At 42.4% G+C, this 27,754-nt stretch overlaps 1 protein-coding gene across 1 annotated transcript; it reads left to right on the top strand.

The window, feature by feature from the left end:
- Positions 1-6,830: 6,830 nt before the first annotated feature.
- On the top strand, positions 6,831-27,754 carry LOC132866840 (mitogen-activated protein kinase kinase kinase 2-like). The gene is made up of 4 exons (XM_060899614.1): positions 6,831-6,908; positions 23,050-23,296; positions 23,486-23,587; positions 25,910-27,754. The coding sequence occupies exons 2-4, from the start codon at positions 23,059-23,061 to the stop codon at positions 26,725-26,727; spliced, it is 1,158 nt and encodes a 385-aa protein (XP_060755597.1). The 5' UTR covers positions 6,831-6,908; positions 23,050-23,058; the 3' UTR covers positions 26,728-27,754.

Genomic DNA, 27,754 nt, shown 5'->3' with positions numbered 1-27,754 from the left:
TCTAGTTTTTTATGTCATTTTCTTGTAGGAAATGGAAGACTCCATACCATTTACACCAATCAGAAGGGCTTGTGATCGAATGCCACTGGCGATCTCCGGACTGAGATGTTTTTATTTTTGTTCTTTCAGATATTTTCTTTACATGGTGAACTTATTCCGCTGCAGTCCCTTCAGTCCCAAAAATACATCTGTGCTTGTGCTGGTCTATCTGAAAACTCAAAGGTAGCACAAATCAAGGAACAGTGTGTTCAGTGACTCATTATTTTAATCTTTCATCTGTAACACAGGTCAAAATGATTCACCTCCTTGATGTGAAAAAAAAAAACATGATTCAGAGAGAGAAAGTGATTCATGACCTGTGTTTTCCGGTAAAATCGGTAGAGTGTCCTTCCTTCAAGAAAGTTTCCAAGGAGGTATCTGAGACAAACATGTATATACTCTCAGAAAGCAAAGTACATCATTGTGCCTTTAGGGGTACGCTGGCTTGTCACTGAGGCAGAACCCGCAAGGGTACTTATTTGCACCATTTATATACTGATTGGGAACATACCTTTTTGACCCTAAAAATATACACATAGTTACCTTGAAGTCTAATAATGAGCCCTAGAGGGGTACGTTAGTGTAGATTGGACCCTGGGGTACAGAAATGGACTCCTACTGTACCCCTATTTCTGACAGTGTACCATACAGGGGGACTTCATTCGTTTCAGCCACATATGAATAAGTACATTATGTTATGGACTATTGAAGAAAATAATTATTTGACAGCTAACTGTTTCCACACAAACATTTCACAAAATCCAAGTGCATATGTTTGTAAGAACTGAACAAAAGCACCATGTGTGTAATAAGGACAGTCCCAATAGAGAACCCTGTGGTTCACCCAGGGACAGATCCAGCTCAAGAATCTGACAGATGCACATTTGCAGAAATATTTTCACTAATTTTACCAGATCACTATGGATTTTCACAGGGGTGTAGAGCACATTGAGCCCTTTCTGAAGCGGGCAGCCATGGCCTGCTAAAACTGCGGATCAGCCCTTTATTCGCCCCTGAAGCCCCGCATGTGCGTGGCTCCCCGGAAACTTTAATATGAGCCCTGGCTCCAGCTGTATGCACACCAGGATTTAAAAATTCATAACTCGGCCACCGAAAGTCCAAGTCCCACCAAACTTTAGAGGCACCTCCCTCTCCCCAAGACCTTTCGAAACAGCCCAGGCACAGCCCGCTATGACCATGGCTCAGCCGGTTACTTGTGGTGAATTTTGAATTTCGACCTCTTTCTGGAGCATTTTATTGGTTTGACCTCGATTCTTTGTCTCAGATCACGCTGTACAAAGCATCATGAGAATACAGATCATTAGGTCAGGGAAGCATCACCGCTTACCACAAGTGGTCGGATCCTGAACCATTGGTCTGTTGGTTGAGCATGCCTATAGCCCATGTAGCCAGCTAGCTGTAAAGTAAACAAACACCCTGTGACTGATGCCAAGTGGTGCACATATATTACTGACCGATGCATGTGCATTGGTCTGGATCCATCCTGATTCACCAAAGAGAAAGTCGGACAAATACACAGTCAGAAAGAGATTTGTACAACCCTGATTCCAAAAAAGTTGGGACAAAGTACAAATTGTAAATAAAAACGGAATGCAGTGATGTGGAAGTTTCAAAATTCCATATTTTATTCAGAATAGAACATAGATGACATATCAAATGTTTAAACTGAGAAAATGTATCATTTAAAGAGAAAAATTAGGTGATTTTAAATTTCATGACAACAACACATCTCAAAAAAGTTGGGACAAGGCCATGTTTACCACTGTGAGACATCCCCTTTTCTCTTTACAACAGTCTGTAAACGTCTGGGGACTGAGGAGACAAGTTGCTCAAGTTTAGGGAGAGGAATGTTAACCCATTCTTGTCTAATGTAGGATTCTAGTTGCTCAACTGTCTTAGGTCTTTTTTGTCGTATCTTCCGTTTTATGATGCGCCAAATGTTTTCTACGGGTGAAAGATCTGGACTGCAGGCTGGCTAGTTCAGTACCCGGACCCTTCTTCTACGCAGCCATGATGCTGTAATTGATGCAGTATGTGGTTTGGCATTGTCATGTTGGAAAATGCAAGGTCTTCCCTGAAAGAGACGTCGTCTGGATGGGAGCATATGTTGCTCTAGAACCTGGATATACCTTTCAGCATTGATGGTGTCTTTCCAGATGTGTAAGCTGCCCATGTCACATGCACTAATGCAACCCCATACCATCAGAGATGCAGGCTTCTGAACTGAGCGCTGATAACAACTTGAGTTGTCCTTCTCCTCTTTAGTCCGAACGACACGGTGTCCCTGATTTCCATAAAGAACTTCAAATTTTGATTCGTCTGACCACAGAACAGTTTTCCACTTTGCCACAGTCCATTTTAAATGAGCCTTGGCCCAGAGAAGACGTCTGCGCTTCTGGATCGTGTTTAGATACGGCTTCTTCTTTGAACTATAGAGTTTTAGCTGGCAACGGCGGATGGCACGGTGAATTGTGTTCACAGATAATGTTCTCTGGAAATATTCCTGAGCCCATTTTGTGATTTCCAGTACAGAAGCATGCCTGTATGTGATGCAGTGCCGTCTAAGGGCCCGAAGATCACGGGCACCCAGTATGGTTTTCCGGCCTTGACCCTTACGCACAGAGATTCTTCCAGATTCTCTGAATCTTTTGATGATATTATGCACTGTAGATGATGATATGTTCAAACTCTTTGCAATTTTACACTGTCGAACTCCTTTCTGATATTGCTCCACTATTTGTCGGCGCAGAATTAGGGGGATTGGTGATCCTCTTCCCATCTTTACTTCTGAGAGCCGCTGCCACTCCAAGATGCTCTTTTTATACCCAGTCATGTTAATGACCTATTGCCAATTGACCTAATGAGTTGCAATTTGGTCCTCCAGCTGTTCCTTTTTTGTACCTTTAACTTTTCCAGCCTCTTATTGCCCCTGTCCCAACTTTTTTGAGATGCATTGCTGTCATGAAATTTCAAATGAGCCAATATTTGGCATGAAATTTCAAAATGTCTCACTTTCGACATTTGATATGTTGTCTATGTTCTATTCTGAATACAATATAGTTTTTTGAGATTTGTAAATTATTGCATTCCATTTTTATTTACAATTTGTACTTTGTCCCAACTTTTTTGGAATTGGGGTTGTACATTTGCTCGGTCTCAGTTTATGTACGACCAGGTTTTAAACATTAGACAAGCAAAACCGCTTTTTTTCTGATATTTGTAGGGTTTTTGTTCTTTATCTGTAACAATTATGTTCAGTTTTCTCACGCAGAAAACAATTTGCATCACAACCAGCAAAGTCTCAGGCTGAATCTGAAAGAACTTCAGGCCTTTCTGTACTGTTCTACACCTGTTTCATTTCATAGACAATGAATTTAGAAATACACTGAGGTTCTCTTTTCAACAACAGCATATTAGGGCCGTTGTAGGTCAAAAACAAACAAACAAACAAACAAACAAACAAACAAACAAACAAACAAACAAACAAATACAGAGCTAAGGGAGGGGTTAATATTCCCAATTCGAAAACTCAGAATTTCTGAGATTAAAGTCATAATTTTGTGAGAAAAAAACCCTCAGAAATTCCAAGGTTAACAAGTCACAAACTGATGAGAAAAATAATAATAATTAAAAAACCCACACTCACATGTTTCCTGGCTGCAGTGCATTCTGGGAAGCGTAGTTGAAAATCTATTAGCGCTTTATTCTTTTCTCTGCACTTCTCTATATGCTCATTGGATAATAAATCAGTGTATCACATTCTGTTTGTCTCCAGAGACTTTTCAAACTGCCGTTACTGATTTTTCTAAGAATTTTGCTCCTTTTAAAAATAAATAAAATCATGATCTATTTGAAGATCTTCTATATATATATTTTTTCTGTTCCGCTTGTCCACAATTTCAACCTAAAAATTCTGATTCTGTGTCGAAATTGTGTTGATCGCTTTGCAACACAACACACATTTTGTCATTTTGCATAGGAAAAACTTAAAGAGCCAAATGATTTGACTGTTTTTTGTTTGCTGACGTTAAGGTTAAGGTTGTAGTCAAAAACAAGAATATTTACCTATAATTGAATACGGTTCAGTGGAAAAGCAACACAAACACACAACAACTAATGTCCTGTTTGTGTGTGTGTGTGTGTGTGTGTGTGTGTGTGTGTGTGTGTGTGTGTGTGTGTGTGTGTGAGTGAGTGAGTACATTACTTAGACTTACACAAAATTGGTTTAAACCTCGTGCTATGTTCAAACTGTGGAATATCATATCAGCAGTGAATAAAAACAAAAAGAAAATGTCGAGATTAAATTTTAACCACTGTGGAACTTCCTGTGTGAGCAAAGAGACTAAAACATTAATCAGAAGGGTTTAATTCATAACTAATGATGGATCATATCAGTGTATTGGTTGTTTAAGGCCCCTGGGCCCCTGGTTGCACCTCGAATTTTTTTTTTTTACAGCAATACAACACAACGGTGACATCAGCGCCCTCTGGTGGTGATATTAAGAACTGCATGGACTTTCACTGTTATGTGAAATAACAAATGGAACTGGAAATAAATCAAGTTCTTATCATGACCCGTCCTTTTATAGTCATGTAAAGAGTGTGAATACAAGAACATAATAAAACATGGAAAATATCTAATAAAGACTCTTCTCCTAAAAAAATTAACCAGATATTTTTAACCAGATATTAAATTTTGTTGGGGAAATATTTCTGCCAAATATTGCTGACTTTAAAGACATAAAGAACCCAACAGTGCTCAAAAGGCCCCTCAGTATAAGCTCCTACATTTACAGTTTTCATCAAATATGGAATACATTACACAGTGATATACAGTAGCTCGGGCTTGTTCACAAATCAGTTATTTGTCGTTCAGAAATGAGTTGGTTCTTTTAGGTGGATGATGAGAATCGACTCACGTATATGAGCTCAATTTCCTTTCTTTCTTTCTTTCTTTCTTTCTTTCTTTCTTTCTTTCTTTCTTTCTTTCTTTCTTGATATATCTTGTCACTATTTTGTGAAATAATTTAAAGTAACAGTACATATTTACCAAAAAACAAGAATGAAATATCCTCTTCTAGACATAAAATATTAAACTGACTGTCAAATTTAATGAAAAACTCATATAAACAGTATTATTAGTTTCTTTTAATATTCAAAAGCTATAACCCAAATTATTCTCTCCATATTCACTGGATATGAGCAATCGTGCACTCTGATTGGCTACCCTACTACCAGGATATCAGCTCATATACTGTGAGTAGAGAAAAACAAAATGGCGGAGTGTGTTGCTGAACCAACCGAGGACGAAATAAAAACTCGACTCAAAAACAAAACCCCCAAAAATACAAAAAAGCAACAAAATATGGAATAAAAGTATTTGATGGTAAGAACATATTTTTATTTATTTTCCAAGAATTATTACTATGATCATATTTTACACAAATTGCTCCGGTCATTTCGCCGGTTTGTTTACATTCTAAGTGAAAATTATTTTGTCGGACTTAGTGCTCTGGTTCCCCCACAGTCCAAAGACATGCAGGTTAGGTTAACTGGTGACTCTAAATTGAGCGTAGGTGTGAATGTGAGTGTGAATGGTTGTCTGTGTCTATGTGTCAGCCCTGTGATGACCTGGCGACTTGTCCAGGGTGAACCCCGCCTTTCGCCCGTAGTCAGCTGGGATAGGCTCCAGCTTGCCTGCGACCCTGTAGAACAGGATAAAGCGGCTACAGATAATGAGATGAGATGAGATGGATCCTAAAAATTGACCTTTATTACCTCCGCCAATGGTGTTGGAGGAGGTTATGTTTTCGCCTATGCTTGTTTGTTGAACATGTGTGGTTTTCCAACATAACTCAAGAAAATAAAGCGGCTACAGATAATGGATGGATGGATGGATGGAGGGTTTTGTATAAAGTTTTTATCCATCAAATTTGCAAAATATAAAAATGCTCTGTTTCTCAAAATCCAGTGAATGTGGATAGAATAAAACAGTTATTCCACTCAATCTTGGTGCTACGCACCCCGTTGGCTATCAGCTCATGTACGACTCAATTTCATGGAATAACTGTTTAATATTTCTGCAGTGATCTTCCAGGAATAGTATAAGAAAACTATGAGAAAAATAGCAAGTAATCCTTGTCTCCAGAAGGTTATTCTGACCAGTGATGTGATGTCACCCTGTCACACACACATTACAGTGAACTAATTTCATTAGAGGTTTAATACAGTTCATAGTGGACTCTATAATGTTAAAGGCAGATAAAATTAATTAACACTGGAATAGTTTGTCCAGGCGGCACGGTGGTGTAGTGGTTAGCACTGTTGCCTCACAGCAAGAAGGTCCGGGTTCGAGCCCCGTGGCCGGCGAGGGCCTTTCTGTGCGGAGTTTGCATGTTCTCCCCGTGTCCGCGTGGGTTTTCTCCGGGTGCTCCGGTTTCCCCCACAGTCCAAAGACATGCGGGTTAGGTTAACTGGTGACTCTAAATTGAGCGTAGGTGTGAATGTGAGTGTGAATGGTTGTCTGTGTCTATGTGTCGGCCCTGTGATGACCTGGCGACTTGTCCAGGGTGAACCCCGCCTTTCACCCGTAGTCAGCTGGGATAGGCTCCAGCTCGCCTGCGACCCTGTAGAACAGGATAAAGCGGCTACAGATAATGAGATGAGATGAGTTTGTCCATCTTGACATTTTGTTGAATTGCATTGGTTGTTACCATCCTGTCAGGCCAATCAGAGTGTAAAGGGGCGGGATGTAAAGTTTAAACCCCACCCCTCTGCCTGCCCTTTTGTGCCAAGTTCCACTGTGCCACAGGTTTATGCCAGGAGCCGTGAAAGAGAGGAATGAGAAGGTAAATACCTCCGTGTGTGTGTGTGTGTGTGTGTGTGTGTGTGTGTGTGTGTGTGTTATTAAGATGTACTATGCCCTAATGAGCACATATTAATTATGATATTATCAGCACATATTTCAGTGCAGCTCGTGTGAAGCTTACAGAGGTGCAGAGGTGTGCTCCTGCTGCCACAACAACCAGCGCCTCAGTATCACCTTAGAACGGCAAAAATTATAATAAGATATTCTCACTATTACGACATAATAACAAATTAACTTCTCAGAAAAACAACGTGTTAGTGACATCGTTAGATCCTGAACCATGTGACCTTGTGAAGCTCGTGTGTGAGGGAGAGCCTGTGTGTGGATCAGCCACAGCTTCCTGACCTCCACCAAGGAGATGCGCTTTCACTTCGGTTGTGTAACTGTAAGCAGGATTACGCAAAAACTACCGGCCAGATTTTCACGAAACTTGGTGGAAAGGTGTAACATGGACCCCGGAAGAAGCCGTCCAGTTTTGGAGAGGATCTGATTCACACAGCGGCTCAACGAGTTTCGAGTTTAGTTTCACTTTCACTATAAAGTTGCGACATTTGGGCTTGGCGGAGGTCTGAGCTCTCAGAGAGCACTTCTGATTTCATCTCTCTCTCTCTCTCTCTCTCTCTCTCAAGGCAAGGCAAGTTTATTTCTATAGCGCATTTCATACACAGTGGCAGTTCAATGTGCTTTACAGAGGTAAAAGCAAACAATAGAAAATAAAATTACATAAAATAAAGGGGGAAGAAGAGAGAAAGTTCAGTAAAAACAGCAGAGTAAAATGGAATAAAAATTAAGTAAAGTTTAAAACATGCAGAGACTGTAAAAGTTAAGTAAAGTTTAAAACATGTAAAGATGATGATATTTATCAGTGAGCAGAAAGCATCTGAGAACAGCTTGGTCTTTAGTCTAGATTTGAAGCTGCCAACAGCAGGAGCATTTTTAATGTCCTCTGGCAGTTTGTTCCATAGCTGCACTGCATAGTAGCTAAAAGCTGCTTCACCACACTTTGTTTTAACAACAGGTTTTAACAGTAAATTTTTCTGCTGCGATCTGGTAGATCTGATTGGGTTAGGCCGCTGCAACATATCAGAGAGGTAATTGGGCCCTGTACCATTTAGAGATTTGTACACCAGCAGCAATGCTTTAAAGTCAATTCTGTAGTTTACTGGAAGCCAGTGAAGGGACCTTAGAATTGGAGTAATGTGCTCTGTTCTTTTTGTTCGTGTGAGAACCCTCGCCGCTGCATTTTGAACCAGCTGAAGTCGTTTGATGGTCTTTTTTGGCAGGCCTGTGAAAAGGCCATTGCAGTAGAGCCCTGCACTCCCGCGGGAGTCCTGCGGGACTTGCGGGACCCGCCGCAAAGCAGTGCGGCATGGGACAAATTTTGAAAGCTCATTGCGGGCGCGGGCGGGAGCGGGAGTGCACATATGCTGGCGCGGGCGGGAGTGGTGATAAGCTGCAGTCCCACTAACTAAAAATGTGTTTAAAATAAAATTTATAAATTATTAATTTATGTCTATCATATATAATTTGTGCTGGATATTTTATTTGGCATTAATAAAAACATTTTAAGATGCCTAAATTTGCAGAGAGAGTCAGATTGCCAGATTGAGTGAGGAATGGCATCTTAAATTTGCCATTGATCACCCTAATGGGCAATCCTTTGATCACTCTAATGACTCGCCGTTCACACCCAGCCTCCAGTGACCCACACTAACATGCCTCAATGACACCTTAGATGAGCTGGTCATCAGAATTCTGATTCTGATCCAGGAGAGGATAAATATCTCTCGTATGTTTCCGTGTTTGAGATCTCCGATCATGGCAGAAGAGCAGAGCTCCTTTACTGAAGCTCACAGTGCTTCAAAAGTAAGTGCTGCTTTAAAAAGAGGTACATTTACCGTTAAAAAGTCAAGAGTCCTGAAATCGGACATTTTAGTTAGAAATGCTTTACAAATGTAAACTGGGTTAGCCTAATGTTTTGTATGGCTGAACAATAAATATACCAAATTTCCACTTGGAATTACGTGCTTGCCTGTCTTTTTTATTGTTTATTATTATTATTATTATTATTATTATAGACACTGACAAAGGCAACAGCCAAAATGTTTGTCTCCTCCTGCTGCTAAAAACAACTGAAAAGAAATGTAACTAAAAGAATAAGTTCAAGAGTGCGATCCATCTCTCCTTTCACACTAATTATTCATAGGAGACGCATCACGGGAGAGCGCATACTTAAATGATTAGCCTACTTAAATAATTATTATTATTAGGTCTACATGCTGCCATTTCAACATTCCGAATTCAGAAACAAGGTAAATAATAACAAACGTGAATGTGAGCTGTAGATATTTATGCTCAAATACACTCAAAGTAGGGGGCGGGGCACCATCACACTGTGTCAAGACAAGAACTTTCCTGAGAAATAACGCGAACGTCTGCATCATGCGGGATTTGCGGGCGGGAGCGGGACAAAATATGGCAGGCGCGCGCGGGAGCGGGACTGAAAATCATAATTCTTTGCGGGTGCGGGTGGGAGCGGGACTGCACAATGCGGGCACGGGCGGGAGCGGGACTGAAAAATCCGACCCGCGCAGACCTCTGCATTGCAGTAGTCAACCCTACTAGAGATGAAGGCATGTATGAGTTTTTCCAGATCATTTTTTGACATAAGTCCTCTTAGTTTGGAAATGTTTTTTAGGTGATAAAATGCCGATTAGTGATTGCTTTCATGTGACTGTCGAAGTTTAGCTCGCTGTCAATGAAAACACCAAGATTTTTAACCATATCTTTTGTTTTAATCCCCTTTGTGTCAAGAATAGTGGTAATCCACACACAGGTTTGTGCACATTTCAGCCTCAGATTCTGAGATCACACCATCATGCTGTCACCTCAGTTAATGACTCTACTCCAGACCTGATGGTATCTGAATGAGCAGCTCATAGAGAGAGAGAGAGAGAGAGAGAGAGAGAGAGAACTATATGAGGAGTTAGAATTTGTGCCTCAGCCACCAAATGCTTTAAAGTGCATATTCTGGACCAATTTCATTTTTTTTTAATATGAATGCATGTCCCTTAACACACTCATCCAGAAGGGTAATTTTGCACAAGGCCATCTGTCTACAGCAGAAAAAATAAAATAATAAAATGCATCTGGAAAAATCCCAAGGGAGTCTGGAGCCAGATTCGTGACGTCACCTGCGGAAGCGCCAGCAGGCTGAGCGAGCTTTGCACGGTTTCAGTGCACAGCCTGTGTAGACCAAGCTCTTCTTCATTTCTCTCTCACTGTCCGGTCTTTTGGGAAACGATGAGTACTAATCCCATCAAGATTGGTGTTGCTACACCCTCCTACGATACATCTGTTAACCATTTTAATAATTACACGATAACGCTGAAGAAATTTGCAGAAAACCATCAGTTCGTTTTCTCATAAACAAACCAGCACTGGCGTAGGATTCAGAGGGAGGCGTCCCGCACGCGACGTCACGAAAATCAATGTTTCCCGGGAAATCCAAATGCCAAGTTTTTCAGAGGCGGACCAATTCACCTCAAATGGCTTGATTTCAACTGAATTTTTCTGGTATTGCGCAAGGTAAAAAAAATTGCAAATTGTGACAGATATTTGATCAAAGTTTAATATAAAATAGGAGAATTACATTGATCTTGCTCCTGAATTTACCCATGATATGCACTTTAAAGCTATCTTTTTTAATATATTTGTATATGTAAATACTTAGTTTATCTAGAAGTTCTCTATTTTTTTCTATTCTCTGTTTATCCTATAATGATGCTACTGGAATTTTAATTTCCCTGAGGGAACCCTCCCAAAGGGCTCAATAAAGTTCTGTCTAATCTAATCTAATCTAATCTAATCTAATCTAATCTAATCTAATCTAATCTAATCTAATCTAATCTAATCTAATCTAATCTAATCTAGATGGCCTTTTGATTTCATAAAATCGGTGAAATTTAGTTCCGTCTGAAATGTGGTGATTGTGATATCTGTTTATTTCTGTAATATCTCACAAAATATCAGGCCATTCTGTGGCTGGGAAGTTATTTAATTTGAGGGGATTAAAGCAAATAATGTGCATGAAATCGCTCGCTTGGCGCAGTCAAGCAGACAGAGGAAGTCCGTGTGCGCATGCGCAGGTTTACCTTCTTCTTCTTCTTTTGGGTTTTACAGCAGCTGGCATCCACAGTGTTGCATTACTGCCATCTACAGGTTTCCCTTTGAGCGTGCACTGACAGTTCCATCATTCTGTCGCTAAACGAACAGCTGATCACACCGAGGTGCTCGCTGAGCGCCCATATTTATTAGCTTGGTCCTGCGTTTCCTTTGCTTTGTATAGAACATAATGTCTTTTCTTCTCGCTTTCTTTCCGTTACTGTAGTCGCTCTTTCACATTTCATTCGCACACTCACATCCTCCATTTTTCTCTCCTGTTTCAAATTTGTATCCCACAATGCCTTGCACGAATGGAGAAAGCCCACCACGTGATGTGATGCATGATGTAGTATCTTGAATTGGGTCATGGTGAAGCAGGAAAAAATAGCGGAGAATTTAGGGCCACGTGGAGATAAATTCATTAATTGTTCTATTTAAAAAATAAAATAAAATTGGAAGTCTGTGATTCGAATTCAGTTGCTTTCGGTCACTAAACAAAAATAATTGGGTCTCGGGAAAATTATTTTTATGACCTACACTTGAAAAATCTGAAAGTCAGTACAGCTTTAAATTTATAATTTGGCAGTAGCGGAAAAAAATCATGCACTTACCATTGGCCATCTTCATAACAAAACAATGCGCATGTTGATTGAATCTCCACACGTGGATGTTTATGAAGGAAAACATGATCCTTTATGATCTTGAAAAGTTTCATCCAGTGGGTTGATTACTAATCTTAAAAAAGTTCTTACAGTATTATACACAGCTGAAGAAATTTTCACTTACTTATAACGTTTCGATGTCTTTCTTAGCTGACATTTTGATCACATCTAACACTTGGTGTCTCTGGCCACCACCGGATGGTGCATGTGACCTAGAAATCCGCTGATTGACTGGGAGGGGGTTAAGGTGATCCTTTAAGATATCGTTAATTCTTCGCTGTCTGGCTAACAGGATGTGAACGCAAGGTTGGAATTTCAGTGCGTGCTGCACTCACTGGCTGAATCAGATCACCTGTATTGACAAAAATAATAATAAAAATGTCTTTATTTATTTTTCAAAATATAAATTCTAGTTTTCACACATTACAATTTCAAAATAAATCACAGAAATTTCTTGGGGTGCTTAGGCAATGCTATGGCTATCCTGGAGTAGCTACAGCACCCCCCAATCCCCTCCCTGGCGCCGTCCATGATGCGGAGAACCAGCCGCTCGTCCTGAACCCACAGTTAAACAAGCTGCACGTAAAACACAGGGGCGTGGCTTATTGACACTGAAATTGGAAAACATCCTCAACACCCAAACCAGCTCAACTTTCTACAGAATGATTATTTTAATTAAACAAGTTACAAAACAAACACACACTTCACAGTATCTATGAGTATACAGACTAAAAGTCTTTATAATAATTTACTTTTTTTTAATGGCAAAATTGATCCAGTTTAAAGAGAAGCTGTAAATTATCAAACTAAACCAAAAAATGCATTCACGAAAAACAAAAAACAAAGCGCCATCTGCTGGTTAAAATCATACTGGACTGTGCAAGGCCCAAGCTGATGTCGAGTCACCTCTTTACATCAAGAAGTTTAAGAATGAAGTTTAACACCCTCTAACCAGAGGTGGGCGGCCCCCATCTCCCCCAGGCCACACCCAGCCCCCCCACCCTTGACTGAGAGTCTACGAATTCACACTCATTTTCAAATACATGATGAATGAGACTTATTATTCACAGGAGTTGACAAGTACGCTTCGCTGCAGCCTGCGGGATGGGATGGGGTAGGGTGGGAATGTGGGCGGAGCTATATGTTACGCTCTTACAGCATCCCAAATGATGGGAGATATTTATAATCATTTTAAGTCAGGTATTTCACGTGAGAATGATCACCCATCCATGAAGACACAGAGCAGACTCTATTCAACAGTGAGAGATTCTGGGAGATTGTGTTGCCAAATTTGCAGTGCGCCATCTGGTGGACAAACTATTTATTGAGAACACTGAGAGCCAAAACACTCTTCAGTATGTTTTTAGGTAAGGATATCCCCAGTAATCTTGAAGGTTGTATTTCAGTTAAGTTTTGTCCTGTAATTCTGCAAAAACTGAATCATTTTACATATTTAAACATTCATTTTTTAAATTTTGTCTTCCAAAACAAACCTGTTAATTTACAATCTTGAGCAGGTGTTAACACTTTATTGAAGGTGTTTGATCACAATAATTTAGAAACTCATGTTAAATAAGTGCAGATCCTTTAATGAACACTCGTAGTTATTGCCCGTGAACCTGATTTCCTCTGAATGGTGCTCTTCACAGGGGCTATATCATTCCTCGCATCTCCTCAGTAACGTAGACTCAGTGCTAGTGGAAGTCTCTGGCAAGGAGCGCTGATTGCGAGGTCCTGTGCGATAACCCCCAAGCATAAATACAGCATCGCTTGTTTATCGCAGTGCATTATGGGGGATCGCTGGGGTCGGTAGTTGAGCGATATGATGGATGTCAGATGAATTTTATGTGAGAGCAATGTGAGAGGAGCAATTTTGCCGTGCTCCATTGTGGAAGACAATGAAATTGGTGATTTACAGAGGTGAGAACATGTCGAGGGTTTACAGGAGGAAAATCGGAATCCAAATCAAGCTTGGTGAGAAGGTAAGAGTCTAGACCGAGTCTACCACACTGTACAACAACATCAAATCTCAGAATGTCTTATCAAAACATTTATAAATGAGTGATTAGTTAAATAAAATTTGATAACAGGAAAAAAAATCTTTGGAAAGCCGCTGATCTGCTGTGTCATGTTCAGTATTTATTTACTTCAATAAATGCCGCTAGTGAGGTACACTGATCATTATCCATACCCAAAAGAGAACCCTTGGTGGTTTGGGAGTTTTATCGGTCTGACAGGCTTGTTCCGCTGCCCGGTGCTTTGGCACGTTGAGAGGCAAAGGCCAAAGAATGATTCTGTGTTTTACAGGCTTTGGAATATCACTAGTTTCAGATGATGAGCAGTGTCGATTGTTATAATCATCTATAACTGAAGGCCGTTCCACAGACCACGGAAATATTGCTGGGTCACAGTTTAAGTACGTCTTTTTCCCACCAGAGAAATGTAAGCTACAAACACTTGTCCATTTTGATTCAGTTGGAAGGTTTTGGTTGCGGATTAAACTTATCCATTTCTTTCTTCTCTTCTCCTCGACTGGTAGCTGATCAAAGCTCAGATTTGGTGTTCTCTTTGTTGTGGAGACACAGTTAGGTGGGGTTTACATTAGACTGTATCAGCGGATCATCAGATTAACGTTTTTAAAACGATTAGCGTGCACACAGCAACGCCAATACACGATTCGCGTGCACACAGCAACGCCAATACACGGATACGCTCGGCTCCGCAGGCATCCTGCGCTCCAAATCACTCCGCCCTGAACAGCGAGTGCCCTCTGGAGGGTGCGCACTCCGGCCCTGCGCAGCTCACAGAGCGCGCGAGTGGAGTGCACGAGCAGTGATTTGGGACTGAGCCGCTGTGTGTGTGATCCCAGCGCATATCGGGCATGCGCGTCACTTACCACTTGCAAGTGGAAGGATGGCAAGCCTAAAGACAATCATAACTACACAATGGGCAGTATTTGCATCAGTATTTGCAGTATTTTCATACTTTTATACTCTTTAATGAAAGGTGATACAAGGCGGAAGTCCGCGCCGTTTTTCAGCAGTCGCGTCACATGACCAACGCCAGCGAATCAGGAAGGTGGATGTTACAGTGAGGTTGTCCAATGACGACGCCAGCTAGAGCTCAGCACAGCGTATCCGCGTATCCGTGTATTCTCAATGTTTACACAGCACCGGACCAGACACGATCTGGATTGAATACGTGGACCCTGGCGGATTCCCGTTTCCCGGTGTTTCCAGGTGTTTTAATGTAAACGGACAGTGCATCCGCGAAGAAAACGAGACAGGTACGGTCTAATGTAAACTTGGCCTTAGGCACACAGCAGTTCACTTTAGGCAGCATGGTTAAAACTGCTTAGACACAACAATGCAGTGATTAACAAAGGTGAAAATAAACAATATAGCGGAGCTGACCCCAGGTATCGCCCATGTAGCCCAGGCTGTAAAGTGACATAATTTTGTTAAGACTATCCCCTTAAAATAATCCATTTTATTTGTGGGAAAAAAAAACAACATTCATTGAAAAAGTCATTGAGCAGTCATTAAAATTCTAAAAGCAATTCATTTTATTTTGAAATAAATAATTCATTGAAATTGATTATATGCACTAAAAACTATTGAAAAGTGTTTAAAATGGAGAAAAGGAGAAATAGAAAAAAAAAGAGTTGCTGCAGAGGGCTATGTAGAATGAGCTTCCCAAATAGCCAATCAGTGCACCTCGTGCACCCCAGGTGATCAACCTCGTAGGTTACGTCCGGTCATCACTTCCTGTTTTGCGGTCATGTTTACAGTTGCTGCCTCGTGTGTTGTCTGATCCAAACGCAGATAAAACCTGTTTTCATCCACGGGGTAAGACCTGAAAATAATGTCTCAAACTGAGTTGAAATAATTCTTGATGATGTTAAACACTAGTTGATCGGTATATTGTTAATATTTAAACTTTATAGAGCGGTGTGAGACTGGACGATTTCTGCCGATCGGGCGAGGGTAATTGCTGGAACACCCGTTCCTAAATTGATCTCTCGGTGAGTGAAAGAAAAAAAACACTCTTTAACTTGTTTGGTTGATTGTAAAGCATCTGAAACTTATGTTAATTGGCGCAGCAGCCATGAAAAAAGGTGCTAATGGTGCTATAGCCGCCTGAGACTGGGTTGTGATGCTAATGGGCCATTGACCTGAACTTAGCTTGTTGGTGTCTTGTCTCGTCTCATCTCGTCTTCTTCCGCTTATCCGGGGCCGGGTCGCGGAGACAGCAGTCTGAGCATGGAAGCCCAAACTTCCCGTTCCCCAGACACCTCGGCCAGCTCCTCGGGAAGAACACCGAGGCGTTCCCAGGCCAGCCGAGAGACATAGTCCCTCCAGCGTGTCCTAGGTCTTCCCCGGGGCCTCCTCCCAGGGGGACATGCCTGGAACACCTCCCCAGGGAGGGGTCCAGGAGGCATCCGAAAGAGATGCCCGAGCCACCTCAGCTGATTCCTCTCGATGTGGAGGAGCAGCGGCTCTACTCTGAGCTCCTCCCGAGTGACTGTGCTTCTCACCCTATCTCTAAGGGAGCGCCCAGCCACCCTGTGAAGGAAACTCATTTCGGCCACTTGTATCCGCGATCTTGTTCTTTCGGTCATTACCCAAAGCTCATGACCATAGGTGAGAGTCGGAATGTAGATCGACCAGTAAATCGAGAGCTTCACCTTTTGGCTCAGCTCCTTCACCACGACGGACTGGTAAAGCGACCGCATCACTGCGGAGGCCGCATCAATCCGCCTGTCGATCTCACGGTCTATCCTTCCCTCACTCGTGAACAAGATCCCGAGATACTTAAACTCCTCCACTTGAGGCAGGATTTCTCCACCAACCTTGAGAGGGCAAGCCACCCTTTTCCGGTCAAGAACCATGGCCTCTGACTTGGAGGTGCTGATTCTCATCCCAACCGCTTCACACTCGACTGCAAACTGCCCCAGTGCATGCTGAAGGTCCTGGTTTGAAGAAGCCAACAAGACAACATCATCTGCGAAAAGCAGAGATGAAATCCTGTGGTTCCCAAACAGGATTCCTTTCAGCCCCTGGCTGCGCCTAGAAATTCTGTCCATAAAGCTTATGAACAGAACCGGTGACAAAGGGCAGCCCTGCCGGAGTCCAACATGCACTGGGAACAGGTCTGACTTACTGCCGGCAATGCGAACCAGACTCCTGCTCCGTTCGTACAGGGACCGGACAGCCCTTAGCAAAGAGCCCCAAACCCCATACTCCCGAAGCACCCCCCACAGAATACCACAAGGGACATGGTCGAATGCCTTCTCCAAATCCACAAAGCACATGTGGACTGGTTTGGCAAACTCCCATGAACCCTCGAGCACCCTATGAAGGGTATAGAGCTGGTCCAGTGTTCCGCGACCAGGACGAAAACCGCATTGCTCCTCCTGGATCCGAGGTTCGACTATTGGCCGAATTCTCCTCTCCAGTACCCTGGAGTAAACCTTCCCTGGGAGGCTGAGAAGTGTGATTCCCCTATAATTGGAGCACACTCTCCAGTCTCCTTTCTTAAAAAGAGGGACCACCACCCCAGTCTGCCACTCCAGAGGCACTGTCCCTGACCGCCACGCGATGTTGCAGAGGCGTGTCAGCCAAGACAGCCCCACAACATCCAGAGACTTGAGATACTCGGGGTGGATCTTATCCACCCCCGGTGCCCTGCCACTGAGGAGCTTGCTAACCACCTCAGTGACTTCGGCTTGGGTAATGGACGAGTCCACCTCTGAGTCATCAGCCTCTGCTTCCTCAATGGAAGACGTGACAGTGGGATTGAGGAGATCCTCGAAGTATTCCTTCCACCGCCCGACAATGTCCCCAGTCGAGGTCAACAGCTCCCCACCCGCACTGTAAACAGTGTTGGCAGAGTACTGCTTCCCCCTCCTGAGGTGCCGGACGGTTTGCCAGAATTTCTTTGAGGCCAACTGATAGTCCTCCTCCATGACCTCACCAAACTCCTCCCAGTTCCGAGTTTTTGCTTCTGCAACTGCCCAAGCTGTGGCATGCCTGGCCTGCCGATACCCATCAGCTGCCTCAGGAGTCCCGGAGGCCACCATGGCCCGATAGGACTCCTTCTTCAGCTTGACAGCATCCCTTACTTCCGGTGTCCATCACCGGGTTTGGGGATTGCCGCTACAACAGGCACCAGAGACCTTGTGGCCACAGCTCCGAACAGCCACGTCGACAATGGAGGCAGAGAACATGGTTCACTCAATGTCCCCCGCCTCCCTCGGAAGCTGGGAGAAGCTCTCCCAGAGGTGGGAGTTAAAGACCTCCCCGACAGAGTGCTCAGACAGACGTTCCCAGCAGACCCTCACCATACATTTGGGCCTGCCAGGTCTGTCCGGCTTCCTCCTCCGCCAGCGGATCCAATTCACCACCAGGTGGTGATCAGTTGACAGCTCAGCCCCTCTCTTCACCTGAGTGTCCAAGACATAGGGCCGGAGATCAGATGAAACGACAACAAAGTCGATCATCAACCTCCGACCTAAGGTGTCCTGGTGCCACGTGCACTTATGGACACCCCTATGCTCGAACATGGTGTTCGTTATGGACAAACCGTGACTAGCATAGAAGTCCAATAACAAAACACCACTCGGGTTCAGATCGGGGAGGCCGTTCCTCCCAATCATGCCCCTCCAGGTGTCACTGTCGTCGCCCACGTGAGCATTGAAGTCCCCCAGTAGAACAATGGAGTTCCCAGTCTGAGCACCTCTCAGTACCTCTCCCAGGGACTCCAAGAAGGCCGGATACTCTATACTGCTATTCGGCCCGTAGGCACAAACAACAGCAAGGGCCCTCTCCCCGACCTGAAGGCACAGAGAGGCGACCCTCTCGTTCACTGGGGTAAACTCCAACACATGGTGGCTGAGCTGGGGAGCTATAAGCAAGCCCACACCAGCCCGCCGCCGTTCACCATGGGCGACTCCAGAGAAGTGGAGAGTCCAGCCCTTCTCGAGGAGCTGGGTTCCGGAGCCCAAGCTGTGCGTGGAGGTGAGCCTGACTATCTCTCGCCGGTACCTCTCAACCTCCCGCACAAGCTCAGGCTCTTCCCCCCCCAGCGAAGTGACATTCCATGTCCCATGCTGTGTTCGGGGATCAGGTCGTCGAGGCCCCTGCCTTCGACTGCCGCCCAATCCACACTGCACCAGCCCCCTACAGCTACCTCTGTGGGTGGTAAACCCACAGGAGGTCGGGCCCACGTCACCGCTTTGGGCTGAGCCCGGCCAGGCCCCGTGGGCAAAGGCCCAGCCACCAGGCGCTCGCATACGAACCCCAACCCCGGGCCTGGCTCCAGGGTGGGGCCCCGGCTGCGCCATACCGGGTGACGTCACGGTCCTTGATTTTATTTTATCCATAAGGGTTTTGGTGAACTGCTCTTAGTCTGGCCTGTCACCTAGGACCGGTCTGCCTTGGGAGACCCTAACAGGGGTGTAATGCTCCCGACAACATAGCTCCTAGGATCATTCAAGCACACAAACCCCTCCACCACAATAAGGTGGCAGTTCTAGGAGGGGTTGTTGGTGTCACATCTAAATAATCATTTCAGTGTTGTTTATTGTTATTTACTCAGGAATATTTTTCTAAGCTGTTGTTTACTGCTTATTTTGAAAAAAAATAAGATATTGGTGAGACTGCTTGATGTAAGTGTGTGCTTGTGGTACTTAAAAAGGCAAATATTTACTGCAGTTTCTCACTGTTACCAGTGCAAGTAGAGACAATTAAGCACGTTAGGCCTTAATGCCTCTAGCTACCATGGGGTTTCTGAATTTAATGCAGTTTTCTACCAAATTAAAGGGTACTAGGCAATATTTTTTTTAATTTTGAAAAATATTTCGTTTGTTACTAATGTAACTAAAACTATTTCGGCTCTTGAAACAGTTATTAATGTAACTACAGTACTTGGATATAATTTAAAAAAAGCACTTTGAATGTATTCATAGTTTCGCAACTACAAATTAATACTTGAACTCTTGAACTAAAAATAGATTTGATTTTTGTTGTACAACTAAACCTTTTGAGAGGATGATTTAAACCGGTTAATGCAAATGAGTATTATTGATTGGTGATAATCAACATGCTATTTGGATCTGCTTTGACCTCTCTGTAGGTCAGGTTTTTTTCTGTGACTTCATTTGATGAGGTCCCAGCCACGGTCCACCGTCTATCGGGGAGTTTCCAGCTGGGTTCGTGTGAGGTTTCCAGAGATCCAGAGAGATTGTTTCTAGAGTCCATGATCCATAGATTCCCAGTGTGAGCTGGGTGGCGAGCCACATTGAAACCACTGATATTGAACTGAGAGTGGTGAAGGATTCCTTCATTCCCCCTTCCTCACGGACTGTGTAGTAGGACAGAATACACATACACTGATGCACTTGACACGGATCTGAAGAAAAAGGGCCCCAACGCTAACTTTGGGACAGAGGGTTTTATTTTGCCGGCTTTATTATTATAGTTGTTATTTTTCATTGAATGCCTTGCAACAAACTGTGTATTTTTATTGTGTTATTGGTTATTAATAACAAGTGTCCACACAAAAAACTCAAACCACTGTTGCCTGTGTCTTTTGATTACTCAACAACAAAGGCTCTCACAAGCTTATAGTCTTCTATTACTGGTCCATCTATTAACATTTACTATTACTTACCTGTGCTCTGTTATTACATCGTAACAAGGGTTACACCCATAATGCACTGCGGTAAACAAGTGATGACGTAGTCAGGGGTTAGGGTTATTGAAACGCTCAGGTGAGTGGGGGAGGGGATTCCCTGCTGAGGCTGCGCGTAGTGTGTTAGCGCGAGCACGTGGCCTATAGGAAATGAATAGCGTGTTGGATTAGCACTAATTCCATGTTTTGCAAAATCGAAAATGTTGTCTCGGGCCCCTCTGGGGTGTCACCAATCCATGCGCAAAGTATGGAGTATGTGCGTCCAGCTGTGTCAATTTTCACAGGTGAACAGACAGAGACAGAGAGACAGACAGCCTTCCTTTAGTAGCATAGATTTCAGTAAATTTATTATTTTTGCACTTTATTTGAATCAGGATATTTTATGTTAATTTTACATTTGTTGTTTGGCAGCCATTGCTGCCAGTCATTTCATTTTTAATTTTTTTTTTTTTAATTATAGCTTGTGTACCTCAGTTTTTAGCAAGGCCATGGTAGCAATAAGAGAGCCACAGCAACTCGTACATCAGTAGTCCATGAGATCACTGCAATCTGCTGCACAGCAGATATGTTACCTTTTTTATTAATAATGTGACCGATCAAACCCACACTGCCTGTGACTCAATAAAATAATCACATGTTTTTGAACATTTTGTATTGGTTGCTTTAATAATTGGGCCCAAAGCAGGAGCACCACCTTTCCTTTGCAAGTGCCATGAGTATGACTGTGCTCTCACAGTTTGCCAGCTTGTGAATTAGCAGATCTGCCACACAATCACTGCAAACGTCTTCATGAACTTTTAGGGATTTTTAACTTTGTAACTTAGTAAAGAGAAGTGATGGTCCATCATTACTTCAAGATATGAAGTGTCTTTAATACAAATAAAGAAAAAAAAACATTGAATTAGAAGGTGTGTCCAAACTTTTGACTGGTACCGTATGTATGTATGTACAACCTCGATTCCAAAAAAGTTGGGACAAAGTACAAATTGTAAATAAAAATGGAATGCAATAATTTACAAATCTCAAAAACTGATATTGTATTCACAATAGAACATAGACAACATATCAAATGTCGAAAGTGAGACATTTTGAAATTTCATGCCAAATACTGGCTCATTTGAAATTTCATGATAGCAACACATCTCAAAAAAGTTGGGACAGGGGCAATAAGAGGCTGGAAAAGTTAAAGGTACAAAAAAGGAACAGCTGGAGGACCAAATTGCAACTCATTAGGTCAATTGGCAATAGGTCATTAACATGACTGGGTATAAAAAGAGCATCTTGGAGTGGCAGCGGCTCTCAGAAGTAAAGATGGGAAGAGGATCACCAATCCCCCTAATTCTGCACCGACAAATAGTGGAGCAATATCAGAAAGGAGTTCGACAGTGTAAAATTGCAAAGAGTTTGAACATATCATCATCTACAGTGCATAATATCATCAAAAGATTCAGAGAATCTGGAAGAATCTCTGTGCGTAAGGGTCAAGGCCGGAAAACCGTACTGGGTGCCCGTGATCTTCGGGCCCTTAGACGGCACTGCATCACATACAGGCATGCTTCTGTATTGGAAATCACAAAATGGGCTCAGGAATATTTCCAGAGAACATTATCTGTGAACACAATTCACCGTGCCATCCGCCGTTGCCAGCTAAAACTCTATAGTTCAAAGAAGAAGCCGTATCTAAACATGATCCAGAAGCGCAGACGTCTTCTCTGGGCCAAGGCTCATTTAAAATGGACTGTGGCAAAGTGGAAAACTGTTCTGTGGTCAGACGAATCAAAATGTGAAGTTCTTTATGGAAATCAGGGACGCCGTGTCATTCGGACTAAAGAGGAGAAGGACGACCCGAGTTGTTATCAGCGCTCAGTTCAGAAGCCTGCGTCTCTGATGGTATGGGCTTGCATTAGCGCGTGTGGCATGGGCAGCTTACACATCTGGAAAGACACCATCAATGCTGAAAGGTATATCCAGGTTCTAGAGCAACATATGCTCCCATCCAGACGACGTCTCTTTCAGGGAAGACCTTGCATTTTCCAACATGACAATGCCAAACCACATACTGCATCAATTACAGCATCATGGCTGCGTAGAAGAAGGGTCCGGGTACTGAACTGGTCAGCCTGCAGTCCAGATCTTTCACCCATAGAAAACATTTGGCGCATCATAAAACGGAAGATACGACAAAAAAGACCAAAGACAGTTGAGCAACTAGAATCCTACATTAGACAAGAATGGGTTAACATTCCTATCCCTAAACTTGAGCAACTTGTCTCCTCAGTCCCCAGACGTTTACAGACTGTTGTAAAGAGAAAAGGGGATGTCTCACAGTGGGAAACATGGCCTTGTCCCAACTTTTTTGAGATGTGTTGTTGTCATGAAATTTAAAATCACCTAATTTTTCTCTTTAAATGATACATTTTCTCAGTTTAAGCATTTGATATGTCATCTATGTTCTATTCTGAATAAAATATGGAATTTTGAAACTTCCATGTCATTGCATTCCGTTTTTATTTACAATTTGTACTTTGTCCCAACTTTTTTGGAATCGGGGTTGTATTTGTTTGTTTGTTGATTAATTTGTTTATTGTTCTTTCTGTCCAGTGATGTAAGATGGAGGCAATGCTAAAAACTTTGGATGAACTTAAAGAAGAAGAGCTGCGCAGATTTCAGTGGTTTCTATCCACAGACATTCCAAGGAGTAATCTGGAGAATGCTAATCGACATGACACCGTGGCCAAAATGGTGAACCGTTATGGTGAGGATGAAGCTGGGGAAGTCATGCTGAACATCCTGAAGAAGATGAACCACAACACTTTGGCTAAGCAGCTGAAAAGCATGCTTCAAAATGGTAAAATAAAAAATAGCAATAACATCACACCAAGTGCCCACATCCCAGTGAGCATCTACAAAATATTTACTGTTCTAGTTCTGTTAAATTCTTATACTTAGAATTTGTACCTAAGGTCATTTCCAAAATATAAATAAGTAACAGTTAATGACTTCTTTCTAACGCAAGCCATTGTTTTCACTTTCCCAGCTCAAAGAAGACTTGAAGAAGAATCACCTATTGTTCCAGCACCATTGTCTTCTCTTCCCCCATCTTTTCAGACTAATAAGACCTCACCTACTTCCATCTCAGGTAAACTTAATGCATTTACTTCATTGTTCCTGTGTCAGGAGTCTTTACCAATCTCATGCCTTTACTTATTCACGTCACATTTTAGTCTATTTTTCAGCTTCATCATGCTTTTGTTTACCCTCATTTATGAAGTTAAATGCATGAGTGTTCTGGACAAGATGGGGAACAATTATATTCATTATAAAATATAGCTAGTTGCAAGCACACTGTAAAACCCGATAAGGTCACTGAGCTCAAAAATTTTATTGAAACCGATTACGTAAAAATTTTTGAGGTAACTAAATTTTTTAAGGTAAGATTTCTTAAAAATTACAATTAAGTGTAACTATAGTGTAATTTTTAAGAAATCTTACCTTTAAAAATTTAGTTACTTACCTCAAAAATTTTTACGTAATCGGTTTCAATAAAATTTTTGAGCTCAGTGACCTTATTGGGTTTTACAGTGCAGTGATTTGGGGGGCAAAGACTTTCTGGCTAAATCACTTAGCAGTGGAGGACACCCAGGAGCCATTGGGAACATCACCGATCTTCATTTTACCAGAGAAATGGCAAAGAAAAAATAATAAAACCAGCTTTTGTTGCATTTTGAAATGGTCAACTTCCTGTTCAGCTAATTACAAATTCTTAGATGCAGCCTTTAAGACGTCCTTTAGTCACCTACAAACATTCGAAACTTTTACACCATTGCTGAGATGTGACTGTTGCAAGGAATAAGTGGACCCAAATGCGGGACACGGACTCGGCAATAAAGTGAACTCAGTAGGGTTTATTGCAGATAGTCAGTATGGGAAGAGGGATTGGAGAGAGCAGGTGCATGATGGATGGAGGCGGGTGGTGGAGGGTTGGAGGCAAGGAAGAGAGAGTGGCAGGAATATAGCAGCAGATCAGGTGATAGGTGGGAATGTAGGTGGCATGCAATGCTCCAGTAGATATGGAGAGACAGGATTAGTACAGGTAAGAACAACGAGACCATTAATGACAGTGTAGCTCACTCCGGCCCCGTCTAGTCCAGAAGGAATGATCTAAAGTGGGCCACTTTGCGCAATAAATGATGCAAGCTCTATACACTATACACAAGCTCTATATAGAAGCGATATCCACCCTAGGAATACTGACCTATTTACCAGAAATAATCCAAAACACCGAGGAATTGACTGAGAAGAAATTATTTTTGTTGAACTGCTCATTAAGGCTTAATTAGTCCATAACTTCATTAAAATTTGTAATTAAGCAAATCAGGGTGTAAGTTATATGCACCCTACGTACCCCTACCTTTATACCAGAAAGAATAAAAATTGGTGAAGAATTGAGAGAGAAGTGATTTTTGTGAAATGTGGATGACGCCAGACAACAGACGACAGACAAACGACAGGCAACACGTGATGGCATAAGCTCATTGCCTGTTGGCCAGATGAGCTACTGTAATAACACAAAAAGAAACTTCACAAGTGGCCTACAATCGCAATCTACCACACTGGCTGAAACAATGTTCTGGTGATGAGTAGGTGGGTTTATATGCTGCAAGATGATGAGGTTTGGGTGTGCCACAATCAGGAAGCCTGGGATAGTGCCACGCCTACCACACTGATAGACACATACACACAAACAATGAGAGGCAGACATGGGAACAAGAGAGACATGGGGAAAGGGAGTGGAGGAGAACATGAGGAATACAGGAGGAGATCCGCCGGACCATGACAGTAACTTCACTTCCTGTTAGGTGACTTTGCTGTCAAATTGTTTGTGTTTTATGGAAGAACCATACACAGGGGTGTCATAGTGAGGGGAAACGTGGGTCTGGTTACCCAGGGCCCCGATGGGGGGAGTCCCCTTGAAAGCCTGGAATAAAATTGTTTTTGTTTGAATTTTTTTTTTTATTTATAAGAAATTACCATCATAATTAAATTAAAATTGACTGAATAAATTGGTTGACTGAACTTTGTATCAAAAAAAAAATAGTGGAGGCTCTCTGAGGCCACTTTCACTCCTTCGGAGAATAATTCCAATTTTAAGATCATGATGATCAATGAGGCAGAATCTAATTAAAATAGAAACTGTGGTTCTATTTTCCTACTGTCAATTACTTATGAGCTAAAATATATATGAGCTTACATTGCTTTTTTTCAATGTGTATTGTTACTAATGCATTCAAAAAGAAATCTGGATGAAATTAAGCTAGCAAAGAATTTTTGGTTTGATGGTGTACCCTGTGAGTCTGTGTGTGGAATGTTGCTACTGTGCTCATATCACTGTGGTTTGTGTGTGTGTGTGTGTGTGTGTGTGTGTGTGTGTGTGTGTGTGTGTGTGTGTGTGTGTGTGTAGGTCTGCAGGTGCCAGTGAACTGGTATAAAAGGCGGCGGCTGGGCCGTGGAGCCTTTGGTGAGGTTTACCTCTGCTATGACACTGACACAGGCCGAGAGTTTGCTGTTAAACAGGTGACCTTTGACCCTGACTGTCAGGAGACCAGCAAGGTAGTGAAAGCACTTGAACATGAGATAGAGATTCTTCAGGCAGTCAATCACAAGTGCATCATCCAGTACTACGGCTTCCTGTGCAACCCCACCCAGAGGACGCTGTCCATCTTTATGGAGTTCATGCCAGGGGGCTCAATTAAAGCACAACTAAATGTGCATGGTGCTCTGCCAGAAAATAAGACACGCAGATACACCAGACAGATCCTGGAGGGAGTTGTCTATCTCCACAGCAAAATGATCATCCATCGAGATATCAAAGGTGCTAACATTCTAATGGACTCTTCTGGAAACGTGAAGCTGGGAGACTTTGGCACCAGCAGATTTATTCAGACCACCACCAAGTCAGGCACAGGCATGAAATCATTCACTGGCACCCTCTACTGGATGAGTCCTGAGATGATCACTGGAAAAAGTTACGGGCGCAAAGCTGACGTCTGGAGTGTCGCCTGCACGGTAGTGGAGATGCTCACTCAGAAGCCGCCGTGGCATGAATACGAAGTCTTTGCAGCCATTTTAAAAATTGGCTCTGAGCCCACAAAACCCAACCTGCCTGAGGGTGTATCGGACGAATGCAGGGATTTCCTATGCCAGGTCTTCGTGGAGGAGAAATTGCGTCCCACTGCAGAGATACTGCTCACCCACCCATTCATCCAGGATGGCTTCTGATTTGCTCCAGAACCTGAAATGCCTGGAGACCTCCCTGTGCCTTCCCGTTAATGATCACTACCTAAGGAAAGTTTAGATGTTCAGTAAGGACAGGCCCTTTGATGGCTGTGCAGGTCTATGGTATCATGGCAATCTCTATCGCAGTTTGGACACAGGAAAGATTGATTGATTGATTGATTGATTGATTGATTGATTGATTGATTGATTACTTTATTCTGAACAATAAAGAAGAAAGATATAAAAATAAAAATTTAAATAAAAAATGCAATAATCAAAACATCGTCATAAACAAACAGAATAGCGTAGCCACAAGGCAATAACATAACAATGTTCAGAAAGGATTAGGAAGAAGTAATAACTTATCCAATCCTAACCCTCTATACCACCGCTAATCAAATGTCACTTTCCACCATAATAAACTATATATACAAAAGAAAACAAAAGCAATAAACAAAAAAGAAAACATACCAAAACATACCGACATGGTATAATATCGACCAAATCATATATACAGATACTTATGTTATGCATATATACACACATACAATACATATATACAGTACATACATATACACATACCTATAACTATACACTAAATACAAGAAGACCAGTCACAGACTTACTCTCAATTTCATCATCACCTATATAGTCTGCCTGTCCTCATTCTCATATATTTTTATTAACATGTTTTTATATAATTTTTTAAACAGTTTTATGTTGGTGCTATTTTTGAGTTCATTTTCCAGACCATTCCACAATTTCACAAGATGTCGTCACTGGTGCAGTTGCCCTGTTTTTTCTTCTTTCTCGGCATTCCTGGGTGTTGGTAGCACATCGTTCCTCTAGCACAGCCACTCCTGATGACAGTTTAGCCTTCCAGGACAGCTTTCTAGAAACCTAGCTAGGTTAGCTTCGTAGTTATTTTCTAGGTGGCATTATACCCAACATATGTAAAGTTTTTTCTTTCCTTTCCTTTTTGTAATTTTCGTGTGTGGTATGAAATAAACTATTGTATTGTACACTCAAA

The sequence above is a fragment of the Neoarius graeffei genome, chromosome 18, assembly GCF_027579695.1.
Source record: "Neoarius graeffei isolate fNeoGra1 chromosome 18, fNeoGra1.pri, whole genome shotgun sequence".
In the NCBI taxonomy this organism is placed as follows: Eukaryota; Metazoa; Chordata; class Actinopteri; order Siluriformes; family Ariidae; genus Neoarius; species Neoarius graeffei.
This window is presented reverse-complemented; position numbering and strand designations above follow the sequence as displayed.